Source organism: Castor canadensis, chromosome 6 (genome assembly GCF_047511655.1).
Source record: "Castor canadensis chromosome 6, mCasCan1.hap1v2, whole genome shotgun sequence".
Lineage (NCBI taxonomy): Eukaryota > Metazoa > Chordata > Mammalia > Rodentia > Castoridae > Castor > Castor canadensis.
In genome coordinates, this window is record NC_133391.1 from 41,121,758 (window position 1) to 41,145,756 (window position 23,999).

The 23,999-nt window shown below is 47.1% G+C and overlaps 1 protein-coding gene across 1 annotated transcript in view; it reads left to right on the plus strand.

Moving 5' to 3' along the window:
• B4galnt3 (beta-1,4-N-acetyl-galactosaminyltransferase 3) overlaps nucleotides 1–23,999 on the plus strand; it is a 91,354-nt gene that overhangs the window by 47,581 nt on the left and 19,774 nt on the right. Inside the window, exons 2-6 of the mRNA XM_020176684.2 lie at nucleotides 16,886–16,989; nucleotides 18,155–18,232; nucleotides 22,911–23,006; nucleotides 23,434–23,524; nucleotides 23,898–23,998. Coding sequence (XP_020032273.2) covers nucleotides 16,886–16,989; nucleotides 18,155–18,232; nucleotides 22,911–23,006; nucleotides 23,434–23,524; nucleotides 23,898–23,998 — 470 coding nt within the window. The remainder of the gene's footprint in view (nucleotides 1–16,885; nucleotides 16,990–18,154; nucleotides 18,233–22,910; nucleotides 23,007–23,433; nucleotides 23,525–23,897; nucleotide 23,999) is intronic.

Here is a 23,999-nt window from a genome sequence, read left to right on the forward strand (position 1 = left end):
TGTGCGTTGGAAATTGATGAATGTGAAACACCTGGCAAAGAGTGAGCACTCAATAAATAGGAACTGGTGCCACAGTACTAAAAAGAGTTGCCTGGTACAGCCTTTGTGTTCAGCACATATTTTTGTTTGTTTTTGTGGTGTTGAGATTAAGTACTCTACTGCTTGAGTTATGCCCCCAGCCCTTTTACTTTTGAGATAGGGTCCCACTAACTTTGGGGCCTGGCCTCCAACTTGCCTCCCTGGCCCCCTTCCTCCCCCACCTTCTCCTCCTAGTAGCTGGGATTACAGGTTCGTGCCACCACACTGAGCTTGAACACATGTAATTTTAATGTATTTATGTACCTAATTCATCTTTCTAGCTGAAAGATGGGGGTGGGAAGATGAGACAGCGCAGGCTTGGAGACGGTAAGGAATTTGTCAGAAGTTACATAGCCAGGAAGTAGCCGGGTAGGGATTTAGATAGGATCTCCCTAGATAGGCCCAGTCTGGCCTCAAACCATCACTCCTGGCTGAACCTGGTTCTTTACCTCGTACTTCACCCCCAGACAAAGCAGCTACACACACACACACACACACACACGTTAAGTAAACCCAGCCTGTTCACTAATCATGTGACTTCCTCTTTAAGCTCTTTTTTAAAGCTTCCTTCCCACCATGAGCCATTTGGTGCAACCCTCAGATCTAATAAACTGGTCCAAGAAGCCAATTTCAAATAACAGACCGTGCAGTCATTGTGAGAAACCTGTATCTGTTTTTGTGTGGCGGTAAACTCTGGGGAAAGCTAGCTCAGTGCTTCAGCTGTCCCAAAGGGATAAATTTGCATCTTAGCCTATAAATTGCCTACACTGGGACTCTTTGAAGGATGGGAAACATATTTCCCTAAGACCCCAGAAGGCTAAACAGTTAATAGTTTCCCAAGAGTTTTATGTATTACTAGGATACCGACAGCTATCATGGATCATTAAATATCAAAGTTTATCTTCAAGAAGCCAAAAAAAAAAAAGTTCAAGCACTCTGTGCCTCAGTTGTCTTCACAAGTACCCCAAATAGGAGAAGGTTCCAGAATCCATTTAAGTATTAGGCAGGTAAAATGAGAGTCCCTGAGAAACTGAAACGTTGGACTGGTAGCAGCACGTGGTTGGCTGAAAGAAGGATCCCACTTGCCTTTCATCTTTGGTGCTTTTCTTCTCCAAAGCCTTCTCTCTTTTACCTTTCCCCCCTTTCTTGGGTAAGGATCAGTGTGGTGACCCATTTTTGAATAGTTGTTATCAGCTCATCTTACATGCCCTCGATTTCCTCTTGGTTCCACCAGACCTGTTGATGGTTGGTTCACTGATGTTCCTTAAACCAAAACCAGGTGTGTGGATTCTGGTAGGATATCCACTGCTACGTGGCACAATCTTATCGCAAGGGCGAACAGAGTGGAGCTCATCACCTAGCTTCCAACAGTGCTTGTGACAATTCGGGATATTTGGGTCAGCTGTTCTCATGCTCCTGGCTTTCCACCTCCTCCTTAATTATGTCCTCTGAGGGGGGGCAATTTCAAAGTTTATTTCACCTAAATGGTTCTGTGCCATAACCATTCTTGTGTGTTTGACCAAGTACAGTTTTGTCCCCGGAGCTTCGTGCTGGCTCAGGGAAGGGGGAGGGGTGGACTGGACATGGGATATAGGATCTTAGAATGAGCTGTTTTTACATTTTCAGCCAACATTCCTGTTGACTCAGCTCTAAATGGGTTAGATAAAGTGATATAAATCATTCCTGTCTGCTCATCTGAACATCAAATTTAGCAACTTTGTGACACCAAGGACACTAGAGATCTTTGAGAGTGATAATTGAGTGTCAAACAATGTGACAATCTAGCCTGGTTTCCAGGAAAGATGAAGAACATTATGTCGCCATGGCCAGATCACATATCTTGATTTGGGATTCAGAAAATATGGTTACCAACACATCTTGTAACCAACTGGCTTAGTGAAATCCTCACTTTTCTCTGAAGACAGAGAGCTGGTGCTTTGATTAGAATATAAAAAGCATCACTCAGATCATTAATCAGCCATTCCCAAAAGTCAATGTCTCATTGAGTTTGTGAAGGTCAGAGTAGACCAATAGATACTATTTTATGGAATTGTAACCAATGGGATCTGAATGAAAGTAGATGTTTTAACAATGAATGGCACTGCCATCCAGTGAACAGATCCTTATTTGTAAAGGTAGAAATCCAACAACATCAACTGAGCTGACAGCTGGCATTTGAGGCAGCTTCTTCCCTCCCGAGTCTAAATTTCTTTCACTTCTCAAGTATGCTTGCATTTGTTCATTTTGTTTACTTATTTGAATTTTGTGCGTGTGGTTCTAGGGATGGAACCCGGGGCCTCACATATGCTAAACTCAAAGCATATGTGTGATGACCCAGCCTTGCTTGGAAGAGTTCTCTTCCCACGATGGCAGAGTCCAGATTTAAAATTGGTCTTGACCCAAACCAGCAGGCTCTCAGATTCTCAGAGAAACTGCTTCTCTGGGCTGCCTTTCTGGACCATGACCTTGTTTCCACAAGAGGGCCTGTGTTAGTTCTAAGATTCCAAACTAGAAAGTGCTCCATTACTGTGCCTGACAACTCTGTTTGCTATCAGGTATACAACCTGGAATGACCCCACTTGTTAGCAGACTAGAAATGTGGCCTGAATTGAAGTCCCTAAAGCAAAACAGAGGACCTGGGTTCTAGTCCAGGGTCCTCCTTGGACTTGCTTTGTGAATTTGCTTTTTTGACACCTCAGCCTTCTACCCTTCCGTTTTCTAATGGGTAGGTAGACTGTTCGATGATTTCTCAATTTCTTGAGGCTGCAACAGTTCTTAATTTTTTTTTTTTTCTTTAAAGACGGTCTTACTATGTAGCCCAGGCTGACCTCCTACCTTGGCTTCCTGAGTGCTGGGATTACAAGTGTGCATCACCACATTCGACTTTTTTTTTCCTTAACCAAACTTAAAATGATTGTTTTACCTCATCTTTCCAAGACATGTATTTAGAACATTGTCTGCATGGATCTGGAGATTGTTATAAATAATTAATTCTCCCATTTTCCAAATATTCCGTAAAGTCTTCATAGTGTAGAACTAACTGTATGTGCTTGTGTCTTTGATACCTTCAACTATACCTGCATTTTGTGTGCTCTTGTCTTAAAAATAGAATGATTCTCAGACAAATCTCACCCTTGTTTTAGGAATAACAATCAATTATTTAGAGCTGTTTTCACAGGGAAGACTCAGAACCTCACCCTCCACCACCTATTTTTCTAATGGAGTTCAGGGTTCTCACCATCACTCCTCCCAGTGCTGCCCACACCACCATGGAACACCTGGGAATTTGAATCCTAAGCAGAGTCATGCAGAGGTGTTGGGAACTGAGACACTGAGTGGTAAAATTTCAGTTGCCACCCTGATTTCTGGTCTTTCTGGGGCCTGGTCACAGGGGACCCTCTTTGATTCTGTGAGCTACTTTGTGGTCTTTCCAGAATTACCTTTGACCTAAGTTAGGAAAGCAAGAGGGAAGGCAGAAAGATGGGCAGGCCCATGATGCTAACTGGAATAAACTAGAGTGAAGGGCCAGTTTTTCCCATCCTTGTTTTTGGCTCCTGATCTGTCACTGACAGATACATGGTCATACTACACATCACCAGCATGCAGCTCGAATGATTTGTGACTCACCCCAGGAGTTCAGATGATAGACCTGGCTGTGGCACACACCTCTAATCCCAGCCCTCAGTAGGCTGAGGCAGGAGGACTGAAGGTTTACAGGCAGCCTAGGCTATCTGATGAGTTCCAGGCCAGCCTGGACTATATAGTGAGACCCTGTCTCAAACAAACAAACAAACCAAAAAAAAATCCCAAGTCCAAAATGGTGTAACCCTAGTTCAGTGAGATGCAATTGCAATAAAGCTTTAAATGGTTACTCTTAAGTTCCTGCCTCATCGAAGATACACAGCCAACAGTTTGCAGAGCTGCACTCTCCTAAGCTTGGGCTTCTGAGGGACCAGGTAACTTAGCCGCTCTCTGAAGTGGGGTGTGTTGAAAGTGCCATTTTCACACAGGCTGGTGTGCTAGGACATCACAGTTCTTAGGGAACGCTCCACACTGGGCCCACTCAGAAGTTTTGCTTTCCCTCTTAAACTGTTGTGGGCTGGAATTGCTCCAGCTTGATGTTACCCAGACACTACTCCTTTTTCCATCCACAGTTCCCCTGGCTTTCTGCATTCTTTTTTTTTTCAGTACTGGGATTTGAACTCAGGGCCTACACTTTAGGCCACTCCACCAGCCCTTTTTTGTGTTGGATTTTTTTCGAGATAGGGTCTCCCAAACTATTTGTGTGGGCTGGCTTTGAACCGCAGTCCTCCTGATCTCTGCTTCCTAAGTAGCTAGGATTATAGGAGTGAGCCACCTGCGCCCGGCAGCTTTCTGCATTCTTAAACTGATTCTTTGCCACCATGTTGCTTGGAAGATTCCAGCCCAGCCTCCCTTGGCCTTTAGCACCTGCTCTGCTTTTTGGGAACTTTTTTTTGGGGGGGGAGTGTTACTAGGGGTTAAACTTGGCTTTGCATTGCCAGGCAAGCACTCTACCACTCGAGCCACCTCCAGCCCTTTTTGTGTTGGTTATTTTTGAGATAGGGTCTCACTTTATGCTGAGGCTGGCAGGACCACGATCCTTCTATTTGTACTTCCCCCCATAGCTGGGGTGATAGGTATGCACAACTGTGCCCAGCCAGTGGTTGAGATGGGAGTCTCACAAATTTTTTGCCTGGGCTAACCTCAAATTGTGATCCTCCTGATCTCTACCTCTGTGTAGCTAGACTCACAGGCTTGAGCCACCTCTCCTTTTTATAGTTTAAAGGAGTGCCTGCCCTACTAAAAGAATTAAAAGCAAAATCTCGAAATGCTGTTTGCAGCAGTGTTTTTCCTAATAGTGAAGAGGTAGAAACCACCCATGTCCATGATGGGTGAATGGATAAACAGAACATGCTACATACATGCAGTGGGATATTGTTCAATCTTAAGGAAATTCTGACATACCACAACATGCATGAACCTTACAAATACTAAGAGAGACAAGCTAGACACATAAGTCAAATATTGTTTGATTCCACGTACAGAAGGTAGCTGGGGCAGTCACATGCATGGGGAGACCATGGAACGGTGGATGCCAGGGCAATGGAAGCTACTGTTTAGTGTGGACAGACTTCCTTTTGGAAGGATGAAATGTTATGGGGCTGGATGGTGGCAAAGGTTGTACAACAATGCCAATGTAGTAATACCACTGGACTGTAAGTTAGAAATGGTTAAAATGGGGCTGGGATGTAGCTCAGTGGTGGAGTCCTTGCCTAGCATGGGAAAGGTTCTGGATTCGATCCCAGGACCACCCCCCCCAAAAAAAAAACCAGAAAAAAAAGGAAGAAGAAAGAAAAGAAAAATAAACGATGTCAAAATTCTCCCAGTACAGTTTTCTGTAAAGGCAAAAAATAATTTTTTTAATCCATCAGTGAATTTAAACCATTCCTTTGCTCAGAGCTCTCGTGTTCTAATCATCTCTGGATCTCCTGCTGTTTCCTAATCCAATCAAAGCTGACATTCACAATTTATTATCACATATACATTTTCACAGACACAAACACACACACCACACACATCTAAAAATTACATTTCAAAAGAGAGAAAAACAGTGTCCTAAAGAAAGGATTTCCTCAGAGGCAGTTTGGGTTCTGATCTTTGACATCTGTACCCTGATAAAGAGTGTCCACAGGTGCAGAGACACCTTGATAACCATTTCAGTGATTATCATTTCTCAGAACACCAGGGCCAGTGTCTGTGTGTTCATCAGTCCTAACCTAGAATTGCAACCAGAAAATGCCTAATCTGTTTCATAGTGGCAAATGATCCAGGCCCCTCATATAAACTCTCCTTGTCATTCATTCATTCTACATGTATCAAATGCCTGCTTTATACAGTGGGGATATAAAATCCAGTCTGGGACATTTAACCCCTCTCTCACATGCTAGGATATGTGGAAACTGCTAATTTAATCTCATTTATACAGTGGGGATATAATAATGAACAAGACTTAGTTTCTGCCTGCCCAATGCTAATTTTCAGGCCTTTCCAAGATTAAGTTCAGGCACAGCTAAACACCATGCTATCGCACACAAACCTTGGACCGAGAATTCAAGGGTGACTCCAGCCCTGGTCTTTAACACTGGCTTCCTTTTGATATTAGATAAATCAATAAACTTACCTGCCGGTCTGTGTGTCCCCATCAGCAAAATGGAAGTGATTTGTGGTGCTGAGATAAGAGTAAGAACAAGACCAAGAATGTGAAAGAGTTCTTATAGGTTGGTTGACTCTGAGGTGGTGACCTGACTCTTATACCCTATCCTCTTCCCTTGGTGCAGGCTAACACTTGAAATTCCATTAGAATGATGTTTTGTGAGGAAGAGGAAAGCAAAGTCCGTATTTCTCTCTTGGAGAACAGTTACTGTCACACATGCCTTCCTGTCCCCATTCCCTCTCCTTCCCAGGAACAGGTTACAACAACCTCAGTTGGGCTTTGGCAAGTCACCATCTCAGATCTTGCAGGTCTAGCAGCTGGCAGCCCTTCAGATCAGATAATGCATCTTATTTGTTTTCGAGCCAGATGTAGAAAAGAGAAGGAGCTCAAGATGCTCAAAAGAGTTTATTGTTCCAGGGGTTAGGGATGTAGCTCAAGGCTAGAGCACTTGCCTGGTGTTCTCCGGGTCCTGGGTTTGATCCCCAGCACCACAAGTAAGGGCAGGGAAAAGTGTGTTGTCCCAGAAGATGTCAAGTGGAGATAGGGCTGGGAGGCTGAGGCTCCTGGCTGCTGGTCCCACACCAAGTCCCTGTGTGGCCCTAGAAAACATTTTTGGTCTCTGATCCCCACCTCTCTCTGCTTCCCCTGGATTCTCTTGCTTCTCACACAGCAAACAAAAGGGCCTTATAAGATACTTGTTTGAAGATTAAAAAAAAAAAAGGAAAACAGGATAAATCTTAGCTCCATCTTCTTTAGGCTGTGAGGTCTTAAGCGGCTATGCATCCGCCTTACCATTCAGGGCCTCAGTTCCTCATATGTAAAATGGGAATCACATTAATACCTACTAAAGGGTTGTTATAGAGATTAAATGAGATGCTGTATGTCAAGTGCTTAGCACAGTGACTGGCCTGGACAAATGTACATTTGTTAACTCTCATTGTTAAGCTCTGTTGAATGCATGAGGCAGTAACCTGTTAGTGGTGTAATGTATGAAGGAGAGCTTTGTAAACAGTGTGATTCCACTCCTAGGTCCGCTTTGGCTCTTTGTTATTAACGGTAGTTGCTGGAGGAGTGGCTCAAGTGGTAGAGCACCTGCCTAGCAAGTGTGAGGCCCTGCCTGATTCAAACCCCAGGACCGCCAAAAAAAGAATAAAATACCCCAGTTATTATAAATATTTTGTACTTCTCCCCTCTTGTCTCTCTTTTTGAAAAAAAATTTTTTTCTGGTGGTACTGGAGATTGAACTTAGGGCTTTGCACTTGCTAGGCAGGAACTTTACTGCTTGAGTCATCTCCAGCCCTTTTGCTCTGGTTATTTTGGACATAGGGTCTGGCTTTTGGCCCACAGCAGCCTGGGTCATAATCCCCCTATTTTATGCTTCCTGCCATCACTGGGATGACAGGTATGCACACCTATACCCAGCTTTTTTTCCTGTTGAGATGGGGTCTTGAGAACTTTTTTAACCTGGCCTGGCCTCAAACCACAATCTTCCCTATTTCAGCCTACCAAGTAGCTAGGATTATAGGCATGAGCCACTGGCACCTGACTTGAAAATAACTATTTAAGAGACCCCCAAGGGTCTCAGCAAGTTGTCAAGGCTGGCCCTGAGCTCCTGGGCTCAAGCAGTCCTCTTGCCTTAGCCTCCCGAGTAGCTGGATATAGGTGTGCACCACTGTGTGTGGCTCCCTCTCATCTCATTGGTGGGCTAGGCAATGCTCTTTTCTTCTTTTCATAGCCACATTCCCCACTCCATTCTTCCCTTCCAGTCTTTCTATCAATTTTCAGTTCTTTCATTCTGGTTCTTTCTGTCTCGATGCCTCTGTCTCTGCAGATCCTCCAACTGTGGAAGACACTTCTCTCCTTCAGTCAGGAAAGAGAAGAAAGAGCCAGCTTTGACCACCTCTTGTGTGTCTCAAACCCTGCAGAGCCTCTATGGGCAATGTCAGATGTGGGGCAAGTTCTAGTGATGCTTCTGCTGAAACTCCTCCATTGCTGTCATATACTAGGGGTTTCCTTTATTTCTGCTGCTCCTCCTGGGCTCTGGGACCCTGAAGACTAGTTCCCTAAGCCTAGGAAATATTTTCAGAGCATTTTGCCTTAGGTTCCTGAGAGTCTGGAAAATGGAAATCATTGAGCGACATCAGCATTCAGTGAGCCCAGCTGACTGGTGAGTGTCTGCTTGTTTGTGTCCAGCAGAACTGGCTTGTGCTGTCCTGTGTGTGGGCACGAGCGAGAGGGCCAGAGCACATACAAGTTCATGGACCTAGTGGGTCCTTTCATATACCACGGACACCCACCCTGACTAGCTAGGAATGGATGGAGCTGAATATCTTAGTTTGTGCTATCTAGCCTAGCAGTTAGCAGAGTACTCAGTATACAACAGGTGCTCAGTAAGTGCTTGGTGACTGGGTGGCTCATTGATCCATTTGCTCATTTTTTCCCAGTCTGCTGATGAACATCACCAAACTTCCTCCTTTATTGTGGTGCTGGGGATGGAACCCAGGGCCTTGCACATGTTAGGCAAGAGCCTCACCACTGAGCCCTGAGTCTTTGAAAAACTCCAAGAAGATAAAGGATGCCTCCCCCCATCTTCCCTAACATATATACAGAAGCTCATCTTTGTCCCATCCACAAGAAAGACACAAGACAAACCTAGTGGATTCAAAAAAGCCAGTCCTGATCTGAGGGCTCCTGAAGAAACCTAAATGGTCCTTGTCAGGTCCACTTGAGGATGAAGACACCTCTTTACTGGATGTGGGCCAGTCTTTGAAGTCCTGGACCCTCTTATCTCTAGATTTTCCAGAAATCATCTCATTTCCTTAAGGGCTTTAAGTGTACATTCCTCTTATACAGGACTGTGTCTGTGACTGTCATTTTCCCTTAAATGTGGTTTGTTTTAATTTTTTTTTGCAATGATGATAGTGATGATGATGGTGTCTTAAAGGTGACCCAGGGCCTGTCCAAACCTTACCTGGGACTTCTGATCCACCCCATAGCTTGAGGAATGGAGATATACTGAGCTGAGCTGAGTTGAGCTGTGTGCAAACAGAACCCAGTGCCATGGCACCAGAATTGAAAGGGCATTGCCCTTTCTTTCTGCCCCCTCTCCTCATCCACCCCTTTGGTGGTTGAGCAGGGGCACAGTAGGCTGCAGTAGGGCTTCGAGACCTAGGTACATCCCTGACACTGGCTAGGATGCCCTCTTTTGGGTCCACTTTAAGCAGCATCCAAGACAGCAGGAAGTAAGCTGCTGGCTGGCAAGACACAGCCTGCTGACAACCACAACCATTCCAGAAGCTCAGGTGCCAGCTTGGCAGGAAGCTAGGGGCACAGCCAGCTGTTCTTTAGGTTCCTGGGCCTGGCTTTGAGCAGCGGCAGGCATGAGGGACCAAAGAGAGAAGAGGCTCCTCAGAGCCTTACCCGTATCTATCTGCTCATCAAAGAGGAAACCTTAGGATCCCACCTTTCTGCTGTGCTCACACCACCTCCCTGCTATATACACCCCTGTGCTGTGAGGGAGCTGAGCTGCACAGCCATGGAAGATCCCCTGGGCCAGCTGTGCACACAGCACTGCTGTGTTGTTTCTGTTGAGAAGGAAGAGGCTCCTAAACCAGGAAGAGGGTAGTGAGTTCTGCTCAGATGTTCTCTTGTCCTGGTTTGGGACAATGTATTTGAGTCTTTACTCTCCCCCTTGCACTTCTTTGGCACTTATGGAGAGATGCTAGTGACCAAATTAGAGAGAGTGAGGAAATGGTCTGGGTGTGTGTGGTGGACCAGTTGGCATAATTGGGGAGGGGACAGAAGAGCAGGGATAAGCAAGTGAATAAATGAGTACAATGGTGGTGGTGGTGAAGATGAGTATAAATCTCAAGCACATTTAGTATGTCCTAGTGGAATTAGGACACAGGCTTTCATCCTAGGTTCAAATACTGGCACAGTCACTTACTGCCTTTGTGACTTTTGGCAAGATTTTAAACTTCTAAGCCTTGTTTTTTTCATAGGGTTATTATATTAAAATAATCTAGCCTAGCAAGACTTGAATTTAATCCATGGTACTGCCAAAATAAAATCTGTTCCATTTAATATAAATATAATAGGTATATGTATAAATAGGCATATATATATGTATGTACATATATATATGTATATATATATGCCTATATGCCTAGCTCATAAAAGTTAATTGTTACAGTAATAATCACTTTTATTACATCAAGTTCCCTGGGGTATCATGGATTAGAAGGGAAAGGCTTAGCTCCACCCATCTCCACTGGAGCCTTGGGTTTGCCCTGGAGACCCTCTCCCAGGTGACAGGTCCCTGGGTTTATTCCTGACTACCCATGCCACTTCTGGTTCTGGGAAGGTGGGGGTCCAGGCCTTGTTGGCTTCAAGCCATAGCAGCTTTGTCCTGCTGAGGACGTGTTACTTGCCCTCGAATGCTCTCCAAGGACAGAGCGGCACCTTTTCCACTGTAACTAAGTGCTGGTTCCTGGCACTTGTAGGGCCTTGCGCTGGATGCCATGGCCTCTTGTCCCCTTGACAACCTCCTGTTTTCTAGTGGGACCAGGGCTCCGTCTCTCTTTAGCGTCACTGGATTTCATCACCTTTTCTCTTTGTACTTTTAGTCTCAGGAGAGTCTGTACAGACCCCAAGGCTTCTTCAAAATCTGTTTCAGGTCCTTTGTGTCTGGTGAACAGGTGAAGCCACCCTCCCTCACACACACCAACTTTCCAGACCTCTGGTGAACGGGTGAAGCCACCCTCCCTCACACACACCAACTTTCCAGACCTCTGGAAGGATCAGTTCTTCCCCTCTTGCACGTCCTTCCCCTGTAGCTCAGAGAAGGTGTAAACCCTTTCTTCTGGAGCCCCACCCAAAGCTGGAGACAGAGCTGAGCTGCAGAGCTGTCTGCCCATGACCTCTGCTACAGGATGCCACCCTCACTCCCATGCTTCCTCTTCTCCTTCAGGCAGTACCCCCAGCTTCACCTCTCCTGTTGGCATTCTTGGGTTGCTCCAGTTCCCTTCTGATAGAGAGCTGGTATTTTTTTATTGGGGGGGTAGGATTTTAGCCCTTTCACTCCACTGTTCACCCCTTTACTTAGGGCTGGACTTGCATCATCCACTGGGTTGGGCTGTCCACACCCAGTTCCATTTACATGAAGGTAAATCCATTTCTACATAAGCAATAAATAGGATGTGGGAGTGAGAGATGAGGTAAGTCAGACTCACTTGGGGTGGATGATTTTACTCTCAGGTTAGTCAGCAGAGGGTCTGAGCAGATTCTGTGTGAAGTGGTGTGTGCATGTGCGTGTATTTCCCCCTTTCACAGTGAAATAAACTCAACATGGTGCCTTCATGGAATAAGTGCTCATCAGTGTTAGCTGCTTTTAGTATGGCTCGCCTTATAATTACTTAGGAGCAGTGCAATAGGTCTTGCCATGAACCTTGTAAAAGGCCCTATTGAACTTGGTAGAGGTTTAAACACACTCATGTGTTAGGCTGATTTGGGGAGGATTTTCCTATAAAGGGCCATGGCCCAGTACGTTTTGTGTCAGCTAGTTAGTCCAGGGTCTTTATTAATATAAGACTTTCTGCTGACATGTGAATTTAGTCTGTACTTTTCACCTGCTAAGGTGTTTTTGTTTTGTTTCCTGGTGCTGGGGGTGAGGAGGTGCAGGTTCTTGCTCATGCTAGGCAAGCACCCTACCAATGAACCACGCTGCAGCCATCACCACTAAGTTGGAAGTACAGTCGACCCTTGGTATCCACAGGTATGTGGTTCCCCAAGGAGAGTGCTGTCAAGGAAAGCCTGCATGTGCTCAGGATGCAGAACTCATTGCTGTACTGTGAATGCTTGATTCATTTTCCCCATCAGGCTGTGCAGCTTCCACCTCAGACATGCTATGCTTCAACAGTGCTCAAGTTTCTATTTGCTCTTGCCAGTTAAGCACATTCACCTTTACCTTGCCTTTTGGGCACCAATTGCTTTTTGGAAGGCAGATTTTCACAAAATTTTTGGAAGGGCAGGAAAATACTCAGCAGATCACACAATGATTTAAATATGGCTGACAATAAGGTAGGACTGACTTAGGGCTTCTCCCATTGACTGAGCTGTTATAATGCACGCATGGGAATTAAAAACATTTTGTTTTTCAAATTTCTTTTGATTTGTTTTATTATTTCCTTTGACTGTTTGGTCAAAACCATGTGTAATAAATCCACAAGTAAGGCAAGCTTCCTGAGCTTTGAAGTGTGGGGGAGGTAGGAGCTCCAGTTCCACTGCATTATCTCTAACACCAACCTGAGCGAGCAGTGAGGGGCTTCCTTCATCCACGTAAGAGACCCCGATGCCTACTTGATTCATGGGCAAGAGTACCAGAGCAGGGGTCAGATGAATGCAAGTTCCAGATCTATCACATCATGACTGATACTAAAGATAACAGGCTGCAGCGTGTTAAGTGTTTGCTGCATTGCATCAAATCCTTGTTCACTGGGTGACCTTGCACCCGTTCCTGTACCTTCCTGTTTCAGACTTTTCCTCTCTCAATGGAGATGGCAACGCTCAACAGAGAGGGTGAGAGGAGGCAATGGAGCAACACAAGTGAGAGTCTTTGAAAAAGGACACCAAGGGATATATATATGCCATATTTTCACAAAGCGCCAAGATGGTAATCTTCAGGCCTTTGAAGAGTCTGATGTTGGCAAAACTCCCACTGATGGTGAATTTGATAGCCCAGCTTTGTGAGGGCAGAATATGAGGCCCATGGTGGTGCTTTATCTGTCACCTGAGATCGGGGTGTCTGTCTCCTGGCACAAATGTGACACCTGTTGCAGGAGGAACAGGCCCTGGCAGGTGGTGCTCTGGGATGAGAGGTCTGGCCAGGAGGAGCTAGCTTACCAGAGGGCAAGTACAAGTGCCAGTAGTTAAATCAGCACATTCTTCAGCACCAAGTGCCTCAGGAGGGCTGAGCAATGCCTGAGTATCTGCCACTAAGAATAATGCAGAGGGTAAGGCAGGGAGGAGAAAGATCCAAATATGCCTGGCACAGAACACGCACTTAGTGAATATTGATGGGAGCTGTGGAGAATGAGCGGAAACCACAAAGCAACACCACCTGTGGAACGAGGCGGACGTGTTATTTATTGCTGGGAACCACCAAGTCCTGGCTGCCCACAGTCTGCTTATTCTCTGGTTAATAAGCATAGAGAAGAGTCAAAGAGCTACTGCTCTTTGTAGTTTATAAAATTCAAAAGGAGTTGGAGCTCACATCTCCTGACTCCCAGACCCAAAACTCCTAATTCAGAAATTGTCAGGAAGAAGAAGTGTATATTGAGTACTTAATAGGTATCAGACCCTATGCAGCAGTCCTGTGTGGCAGGTGTTTTTATCCCCACCATCCAGATGAAAAAAACAAGGCCAAAGAGGTGCAACGCTCCAGCAGTCATAGTTATAAATGATAGGCACACAATTAGATCTCTCACTCCAAAGTGTTGCTTGTCTTTATATGACCTCACCAAGTCTGCAAAGGGTTGCTCCTGCTCCTTAAATTGCTGAAGGCTGAGCTGTTGAAGATCCTGTTCCCAGGCATCTCAGAACCATCCAGACTCACCTGTGATCCAGGGGTAGTTCCTGGCTAGGTTTCACTTCACTGAATTTTCTCTCTGTTAACCATGTTCTCCCCGTCCCCGCTCCCCACCCACTACCTCAAGGTGAATTTGTCCTTGGTCACAAGGGAGCCACCTCTTCTCTTCTGTTAAAAGAGAAATAGAACTGCACAGTAGTTAAAAGTAGTAATGACATGTTTTATTCAGTACTGTTGCAATAGGTGAAAGAGACATCAGTATAGAACTGAGCTCAGTTCTGGAGACAGCTGGGATTCAGAGCAACAGCAGAGTGAGGGGGTCAGTGGATGGACAGTTACCAAGAAAAGACTTCAAGGGCATTCTTGCTAAACTGGCCTAACAGGATTCTTGATAAAGGGCGGGAGGTGAGGAACTTGATCTGATATCAAAGCTGATCACATTAAATGTAGGGGGATTTAGCAGTTCTTGCTAAACTCAGCAGCATTCTTGCTGAACACTGGGCTAGGCAGGTCCAGGACAGGGCCCATGGAATAGAGGGCTAGGAGGAGCCATCTCAAGTTGAGCCAAGGAGAGACTTTGTCACTTTTCCTATAGATGTCAGGATAGGGGAAGGGAGCTGAAGACCTACAGAGATAGTTCCTTGACCTTGGGCAAGTCATCCCACCTTTAGTATGACTTCCAACAGTCAAAACACCGGGTTGGAACTGAAAACCAGACTCTGTTGAGACTCTGTCTCAACAACAATGCCATGCCAGGGATAGGGCAGGTAGTATTTCTACTTCCATAAGAAGATGGCATTTGGTCGTAAGGGTAAAGTCAAGGAAGAGATCATGCAGCTACAGAAGCCAGACAGGGCCTGTCCTCCCCCTCCCTACAGTGGGACTCATTTGTCACACAAGCATTAGCCCCAGTGGAGAACCCCCAGCCATTAGCCAATGCCCCCGGGGGCTAAGGAGGCCAGTGGCTCTTCCTTTAGGTTGTGTGTTTGAGGTGGCTTTCCCCTGAGCGCATCCAGAGGGGGAGGGTGGAGGTCTGAGAGATTCTTTCTCTTTCTCCTTTACTTCCAACTCGCCTCACTGGCTCCAGCATCTAACTCCTCTAGAGTTGAATTTCTCTGGCCATTAACTTGTCAGACCTGTTCCTAATTGCCAGCTGGCCAGCCATGAAAACTGGAGAGACCTTGATGGCAGAGGAATAAACCTGCAGAAGTCTCTATAACCAAAGCACTGCAGAAACCCACAGGACAGATGCCCAGCTGAGGCCTCTGCCCCTAGGACTCCTCAAAGACTGCCCACAGGAGGAAATACAGATGAAATGACCCAAGCTGGCTTGTGGGACAAGCTGTCTGTTCTATCCTGGGTGCCAACTAGCTCAGTGACTTTGAACTCTGAGCCTTCTCTTCCCCCATCTGTAGAACAGGGAGTGATCAGACCTGATCTATCTCACACAATTCTTAAATGGCTCAAATGATATTGGTGTGGGAGATGCTTCCTAAACACCAAAGGGCCGCACAAAACACAACAACCATGTAAGAAATGCACCCCTATACTCCACTCCCCAACTCTGTGTCCACCTCTTCCACACCCACTAATAAACATGCACAGTGTGGACATATAGACATCTGTGGAGTCCATACCTGCAGGATGTGCTTTGTTTGAGATGGGATCCCACTATGTAGCCAGGCTGACCTTGAATTTATGATCCTTCTGACTCATCCTTCCAAGTTGCTGGAATTATAGCTGTGTACCTCAATACCTGGCTGGATTGTGGGTTTTTTTTTTTTTTTTCTGGGTCTGGCTATCCATATCCCTTCTGATCACATAGGTATCCTGTGACACTTCTGTTTACTGCAAACCCAGGGTGGGTGACTGTCAGTCAATCCTTTTGAGCAGTACCCATCTTATGCATGTTAGGTATGAGCTCCACCACTGAGCTCCACCCTAGACGGCTTTGGACACCTTGATGAAGCTGCTGGAGAGAAAACAGCAGCCTGTTGGAAATCCCTCTGAACACTTGGGTTCCCATCTTAGCCTTGTCACTGTTTGCTAAGTGAGCTTAGAATAGTCATTTCACCAGCCTGGGTCTCAGTTTCCTCATCCAGAATGGGGGAAGGTGATCATGAAAGCCCCATTGAGCTCTGATGGTCCATGGCTAACAGTGCCTTTGGTCCACATATTAAAAGCCCACCTCTTTCACTCCCATACATAACAGGGGCTGACCACTAGGCTCTGACTCTCTCTCATCCTCCCCCAGTGCACTTGCCTCTTTGCTTATTTAAGAATACTTATGTGCACCCCAGCAGTTTCCTGTTCCTTCCTTTCCTCCCTCTCTCTCACCATGGTTTGGCATTTTGCCATCCCAGATGTGTGCAAACCCACCAGTTCCAGAGCCTTCTGGGTACAGACATCATCAGTCACATACAACCTCCAAATAACTGGGAATAGCTAGGCCCCTAATCTCTAGCACTTTATAAAATTTGTTTGGCAAACACCAAGTTCCAGCCCATCCTTTCTGGCTCCTGCAGTTCTGTGTTTCTCTCTCCAGCGGTTACTGGTGGGAGAGGGGAGGCAGAGGGCCTCCCAACAGGCACACACCAGCAATCCCTGCTGCTTCTCTGGAAGGGAGAGAAGGCACTTCCTTTCTCAGCCATTTCTCTACAGCAGCTTTTGGGAGGAACTTACCCTCCAGGGCAAGGGAAGAAGCAGCCTGTTGTGAGTCCACAGTGGGAGGGCCATGGTCCCTTTTCACCTGGCTGGGCTCCTTCTCTGATTTATAGAAGGCAATGAATTCTAATGGGGTGTAAGCTCACTTCTGCTCTCTGCCCTATTATAGCTATCTCCTGCTCTGCCCACTTTACTCCTATTGTATGAGGAATGGTGAGCAGAAGGGAAGTCAATTACTTCTTATCTCCACCCTATAATCTTAACACATTTATGAGGGCCTCAAATTATGTTGATCTTGCCTTTCTCTCCTTTCCCTTCAATAGGGTATGGCAGCTGGAGAGAACTGGCCAAGGCTTTGGCTAGGAGGAACATCCCAGCAGTGGATCCAAATCTCCAATTCTATCATCCCCAGAGGCAGAACCTCGAGGTATGTGGCAGCACCTGTCCATTCTCTGCTGGTTCATTAACATGGTCCTTCAGTTGTCCTACCTTGATGGCCTCAAGGGGAATATCCACTCCTATGTGGCACAGGGAAAGTAGCTGGTGGAATGTCCAGTCTGGCATCTAGGACATCCTAGCTGAGGGGGTAGAGATGTCCATCCTGCCCTCTGTCCATCAGTGGGCCTGGTTGTCCTGTTTCTGCCTTTGCCGCATTTTTCAAGCCACATTGTTCCTTGCCACTCCAGGCATATGGCATTCACCTCAGACAGCACGAACAGGGGTTGAGGCTGTAGCTCAGAGGTTGAGCACTTGTCTAGCATGTGTGAGGCCCTGGTTTCCATCCCCAGCATCATGATCAGTCAACCAGTTAATAAAGCAAAATAGATAGCATGTCCTGCATACTGACCAGTATGTCCTGCCTCTTCCTGGCACATGGACAGGGCTGTGCTTTGTTGGCAATGCCAGAGGCTGCTGAGAGCCAGAGGATGAGGTAGACAGACAGCCCTTCCTGCAAATAGCTTGGGAAGCTGTTTGCAATGGAGCATTTCCTTATAGTGTTTCTTGGGCCGATGGCTCCTAGGGAGGAAGATTAGGGAAACTGGGGGCCCTAAGTTAACCCTAGAATAGTCATGGATCTCCAAAGCTGAACCAGAACCAAGGTGAACCTGTGGACCTGCATGGTAGGAGGGTTTGGGGTGTTCCTGAGGGGCTCCTACTTACTGAGACAAGAGAGTGGCATATTCTCCATATTCATATAGAGGAAGAGGGAGTCACTGCCCCCTGCTCTCAGAAGGCCTTGATTTAATTAGAAAAAACTGGACTGGGGTGTAACTCACTAGCAAAGAGCTTGCCTAGCATGTACAAGGCCCTGGGTTCCATCCCCAGCCCACAAACAATTTTTCCCATATAAGGCAGATTGAGAAAATTCAGAGAAGTGAACGAACTTTAGAAGTACTCGTTGAAGAGACTGAGCTGTTCTAAGAGACATGGTGAAAATAATAAGTGGGTGTGTCCTGTAAGTCCATGAGCTTACGGCAGACTGTGTCTCCTCTGCTTCCTTACAGGCACTTTTTAGGGTCCCTGAATCCTGCCTTGCCCCCAATTTCTCAATCTAACATTGCCACAAAGTTCATTCTTTATTCTCCTACCAGGACCAAGAAATTGATGGAGATGGGAGCAGGAATAGTAGCTTCTTGAAGTGGAATAAGCCTGTCCCTTGGCTCTCAGAGGTGAGGAACTCTCCTGGCCCTGGTCTAAGGGTTAACTTTTTTTTTTAACAGATAATTTGAGAGATCACAGAAAACTTTCTTCTAGTGGTTATTATTATATTTAAATGCGCCCACCCCACCCCACCCCTGGGTTCCAGGTCCATTCAGTTTCTTCTGGAAGAGAAGGGCACTGACATTTGCCACAGGCCTGCCGTGTGTCAGGCTCTGTGTGTCATCTCTTAACAGCCTCTTGACTCTGAAAGGCAGTATCATTGTGTTAGTCAGCTTTCCAGCTAATATCTGACATCATCAGCTTATAAAGGAGGAAAGGTTTATTTTGGTCCACGGCCACCTGGCCCCATTGCTTTGGGCCTGTGGCAGCACAGTGTATTGTGACAGGAGCATGTGATAGAGGAGGCCTGGTCACCTCATGGCAGCCCCTTCAAGGACACACTCCTAGTGACCTAACTTCCTCCACGGGCCCTACCTCCTAAAGGTTCCACCACCTCCCAGTAGCACCACAGGCACCACTTGAGCCACTTGCCAGCCCCTCATTAGCTGCATTTTATACGTGGGAAAACCAAGGTTCAGGGAAGTAACATGACTTTCATAGTGATGCCAATCCCCAATCTTAAAGATAACAAGCTTCCCAAACGGTCTTTCTTAGATCATTAAGTTCCATAAGATATTTCAGGAAGAAAGGAGTTCATTGTTCAATACATTAAAAAAAAAAGAAAAAGAAAAAAGGATGTGAGGTGATCTGACTGTGACATCTGTCACCCCATTGATAACCAGGGTTGATTCAGCTGAAGAGGACGACCATCCCCGATAGAGGAGGACCGTTCTTCGGTCAAGGGTATACGAGTAGCTGCGCTCCCCTGCTAGAACCTCCAAACAAGCTCTCAAGGTCCATTTGTAGGAGAACATAGGGTAGTTAAGTTTCCAAGACTCCAGACACATCCAAATGAGGCACTGCATGTGGCAGTCTGCCTTTTTTTAAAAAAAAAAAAAGAAAGAAAAAAGCTATTTATTACATCCCCTTCTTGGAAATGCATATTAACATATGAATGATTCTGAGAAGTTCTGCCTTACTCTATTTAACTTGGTTTAGCTAAGCAAACTTTTGCTCCCTGAAATGCTTTTTCTATGAAATACCTATTAACATTCTATGATACTGGTATTTTAAGGAACATTAGGAAACTGCTTTGGAAAATGTTTTAGTTAAATTTATGAATAAAAGTCATGACCAATCACATGCAGTGATGCATTGGTGCATGCTTGTAGTCTTTTTTTTTTTTTTTTTTTGTGGTACTGGAGCTTGAACTCAGGGTTTTCACCTTGAGCCACTCTACCAGCCCTTCTTTTGTGAAGGCTATTTCAAGATAGGGTCTCGTGAACTATTTGCCGGGGCTGGCTTTGAACCATGATCCTCCTGACCTCTGTCTCCTGAGTAGCTATGATTACAGGTGTGAGCCACTGGTGCTCAACCTGGCTGCATTTATTAATAACTAATTTTCCCTACTTTTTTGCCAATCAAGGATATATACATACACATATATATGAACCAACTTTTAGTTATTTGATATTTTAGTACATGTGTAAGACCTTTGATGGTTAATGGTTTCCCCATTGATTTCATTTTTTTCAATCTTAAAAGTCCTCATTAGTCTTTGTGGATCTTCAGAAGGTCACTAATTCAGCCCTTTATTTTAGAGCGAATAAGGCCTGAGAGTAAGTGACAGGGTCCAGCCCAGCTTCTCTGCCCCTCCACATCACAGGACCTCTGTGTTCCCATCTCCTTACCTGTCTCCTGCCTTTGACAGCATTGGCAGTAAATTCTAAGTCGAGAATATAGGTCATTTACTGAACATCGATGTTAGGTTACACTGCTACCCCCCTTTTCAGATAATGCTTCAAGAGGTTGACCCCTTCATGCCAAGGGGAGCCTCTTCTAGGTGAGCAAGAATATGAAGACAGTAATGGCGTCTTCCTTCTCTGTTTCCCTGCTCCAGCCTTTGGCTGGCTGCTCAAGTCTCTGAGGTCAGAGGTCCTTCTCAAAGACACAGCAGCCTTAGTGTTCTGCTACATGTGTCAGAGAATCAGTAGAAGCACGGGAAGTCAAAGAGCAAGGCGTTGCCAAAGCAGGGAGTTGGGCGTGGGTGGGTGTAGGTGCTATAGGGAGTGGTGTGAGGTGAGTCTGGGAAGGCAGATGAACTATAAAAGACCAGGGCAAGGGTGTAAGCAGCAGAGTGACTAGATGGGCTCTGAGCTTCAGGACAGTCCTGAGGCAGCAGGGGGACTCAGTTGGAGGGGAGAAGCTGTGATCCACTCAGGAGGCCGGCTCAGGAGGCCAGGCAGAGATGGTTGTGGGGGTGGAAGGTAAGTATCATTCCAGTGAGAGGGCCCACCAGGCTAACCTCAGTGTCTTGGTCATAACCCCATACATCCACCCCACTTCCACAGGGTTAATTGCTGAGTGTCCTTGGGGAGTCAGTTTACCTCTCCTGAACCTCGATATTCTCACCTCTAAAATGAGATGGCTGCAACAGGTGTTTTCTCCACTACCTCTGACTGGAAGTTCCAAAACCGTCACTGTGCTATATGGCAGAAACACTGTGGTTCTGGGAGTAACCCTTGCCATTCTTTGGCTCTTAGTCCCTACTGGACAAGGGAGAGCAGGCAGTGGGCAGTGCTGGAGCTACACAAATCCTGGTCGAGTGGTCAGTCCAGTCCTGGAGTGACTCCACCTACAGCCAAGGCTTGGGGCACATAGTCTGAGGGCTGGTTTTCTTCCTGTACTCTTACCCTCCCTGCCTGGCTTTCCCCAAGTTCCTAAAGCCAGAAAGTCCCTGGGAGTGGGGAGGCTTCAATCCCGCCTCCCTCCTTGCCCACTCAACCTTCCCCCCAGCCTTGGCCTCCCTTGCTGTTCTCGGGACCTTGAGCACACTGTCCTTGGAGGGGGCAGAGAGCAGATCATTTGGAGAGGACAACCGAGTCTCCGAAACTGGACTTGAAGAATTTCCCCAGAAGTAGCACAATGTCCCCATTCTTTCCTTTTTTGGAGCCTCAACCTGCCTCCCACCTACCCAGCCCACAGTCCCTCTCCCACCCATCCAGACCCCCACCCCAATTCCTGTGAGAGATGCCTGCTTCCCAAGGTCTCAGATTCTTAGCATTGGCTGGGCCAGCATACCCAGGCTGTGCCAAGTTGCTGAAGGGTCAGGGAGAGACAGGCTGTCCTGCGTCTTTGGGGTCCAGCTGTGGGGCAGTATTCTCTTGAAGCTGTACCCACCATACCAGCCACCTCAGACTGGGACATTCCTGCTGAGGAGTCATCAGTCCCCCTTTGCTATCTCATCCCCCGATCCCCCATCCCTCCTCCTCTTTCCTCCTTGGACAGCTGCCCTGTCCCTTTCACCTCCGCCCACTTTTCCTAAGGGCGGCTCAGGTTTTGGCCTTCACAGGCCATGGTGGGGAGGGGAGGGAAGGGCAGGGCCTATTTGTGGTTGAGTTCCCACCTCCCACACCTGGAGGTGACTCTGGGGGAGGGAGCTGAGCTGGGGTATTTGAAACTCAGTGGATCGATTGGGACAACCCTGGTTCCCTCTCCCCCAAACTCAGACTTCCACTCAGTCAGAGTACTAGCTGCTGCCTTCACCCTGCCCTGTGCAGGGCACTCTCTGCTCCAGGCCTCCAAGCCCAGTCCTGTCCCCCCACTCATGCCACAGCCTGAGGCAAGAGAGAGTATCTTCTGCCTGTGGAGCCCTGCAGAGGCCTGTGAACAGCCCAGAGAACAGCAGGAAGCCCCTGTACCTGCCGATGGGCCCCAGACATGGATACTTTCTGCACCCTTTTCCTACTGCTTTCCTACAGCTCCCCGGCTGGACTGTGAAGACCACTGTGTAGATAAGGTTTCAGGCAGACAGCTGTGGAGCTTTTCTCTCCTTAGGTTTGAGGGACAGGGGAGGGTTGCAAGGAACCCAGCTGGGCTTCTGTTTCCAGCTCCTTCTGTGTCTCCTGCCATTTTGCCATGGCTATTACTCTCACCTGGGGATGCATGGGGAGAGAGAGAGAGAGAGAGAGAGAGAGAGAGAGAGAGAGAGAGAGAGAGAGAGAGAGAGTGTGTGTGTGTGTGTGTGTGTGTGTACCTGCAGGACCCCATCCTCAAGGCTAGGCCACAGGGCTTGTGCTATTTCATGACAAAAGCACCTGAGATAATCATCTTATAAGACAGAAAGGTTTATTTTTGCTCGTGCCGTCAGAAGTTTCAGTTCCTGGTTGCTTGGCCCTGTGGTGCCACAGTACATCATGTAGGGACAGATGACAGAGGAGGCCTGTGCATCTCATGGCAGCTTGAAGAGTGAGAGAAAGAGGTCAGGTCCCAACATGTCCTTACAGCCACGCCCCCAGTGACCTAGCTTCCTCCCAATAGGCCCCAACTCCCAATAGCTCCATCAACTGACAACCAAGCTTCAACACATGGGGACATTTCCAATCCAAACTGTAGCAGGGGTGGATACCAGCACCAGGTTCCCAAAAGAAGCTGTGGGTGCCACAATAGGAATGGAGCTGGAGTGGCCCGGCCACAAGAGGAGCACTGTGTCTGTCTCTCCACTCTGTCCCCTGGAGCTGTGGAGTTACAGGGCCGAGTGTGGAGAGCTTCTACTCACTGAGCCTCTCACCCCTCTGCCCTGTACAGTTCCGGGGCCATGCCAACTTGCATGTGTTTGAAGATTGGTGTGGTGGTTCTGTCCAGCAGCTCAGGAGGAACCTGCACTTCCCACTGTACCCACACGTGAGTACCTGTGGGGGCTTCCTTGCCTGCCTCCCTCATCTTTCCTTGCTTCTTTTTTGGCCCTTATTATTTCCTTTATCTCTTGAGCCTTCTTTCCCTCTGCCCAGGGTATCCCCTTGTTTTCTTTCAGGATTCTTTTCATTTCTCTGCCACTCTACATCATTTCAGTTTAGGGGCTGTTTTTGTAGTTCACAATATAGTTTACCCTGGACCACCACATATGGTTGTGCTGGTTGTGCACTGTACAAGGTTACCTGGACCAAGAGGCAAGTGGGAGCTGAAATCTCTGTACCACTTGCTAAGTCACATCCCTGGTGCCTCTTGTCTCATTCCCCTCCTGGCCTTTGCACCAGCTCTGAGTGGACCAGTGTTCCCAAATTCATCTTCCTGCTTCTGGGTAACAGCTTCTTCCTCTTTCTTGGCATAGATCCGCACAACCCTGAAGAAGCTGGCTGTGTCCCCCAAATGGACCAACTACGGCCTCCGCATATTTGGCTACCTACACCCCTTCACTGATGGTGAGGCAGCCCCAAAGCCCCACCCTTTTTCCTGCTTTGAACTTCTGCAGAGAACCCAGAGAACAGAAACCTGAACTGGGGTATAAGCATGAATTAGGACTCTGTTGGTTCATCATCAGGAAGAGAGGGGAAAGTGAGGCATGGTGCATTCTCATCCCACCCCACCTATGGCTGCCACCTCACTTAGTTTGCAGCCTGGAACTAGCTGGACTGTGGGAGCCTTCCCTGGGTTCACATTGCCCTCTGGGATGTAGAGACCCCACCATGCAGAGTGTGGGGCCACAGCACCAAGCTGCCACAGGGGATTTGATGCTGTGACAACACAAGGCCTTCAGTCTTTATGCAATCTCCTGGCTCTCTTCCTCACACCCAGGGAAAATCCAATTTGCCATTGCTGCAGATGACAACGCTGAATTCTGGCTGAGCCATGATGACCAGGTCTCAGGCCTTCAGCTGCTGGCCAGTGTGGGCAAGG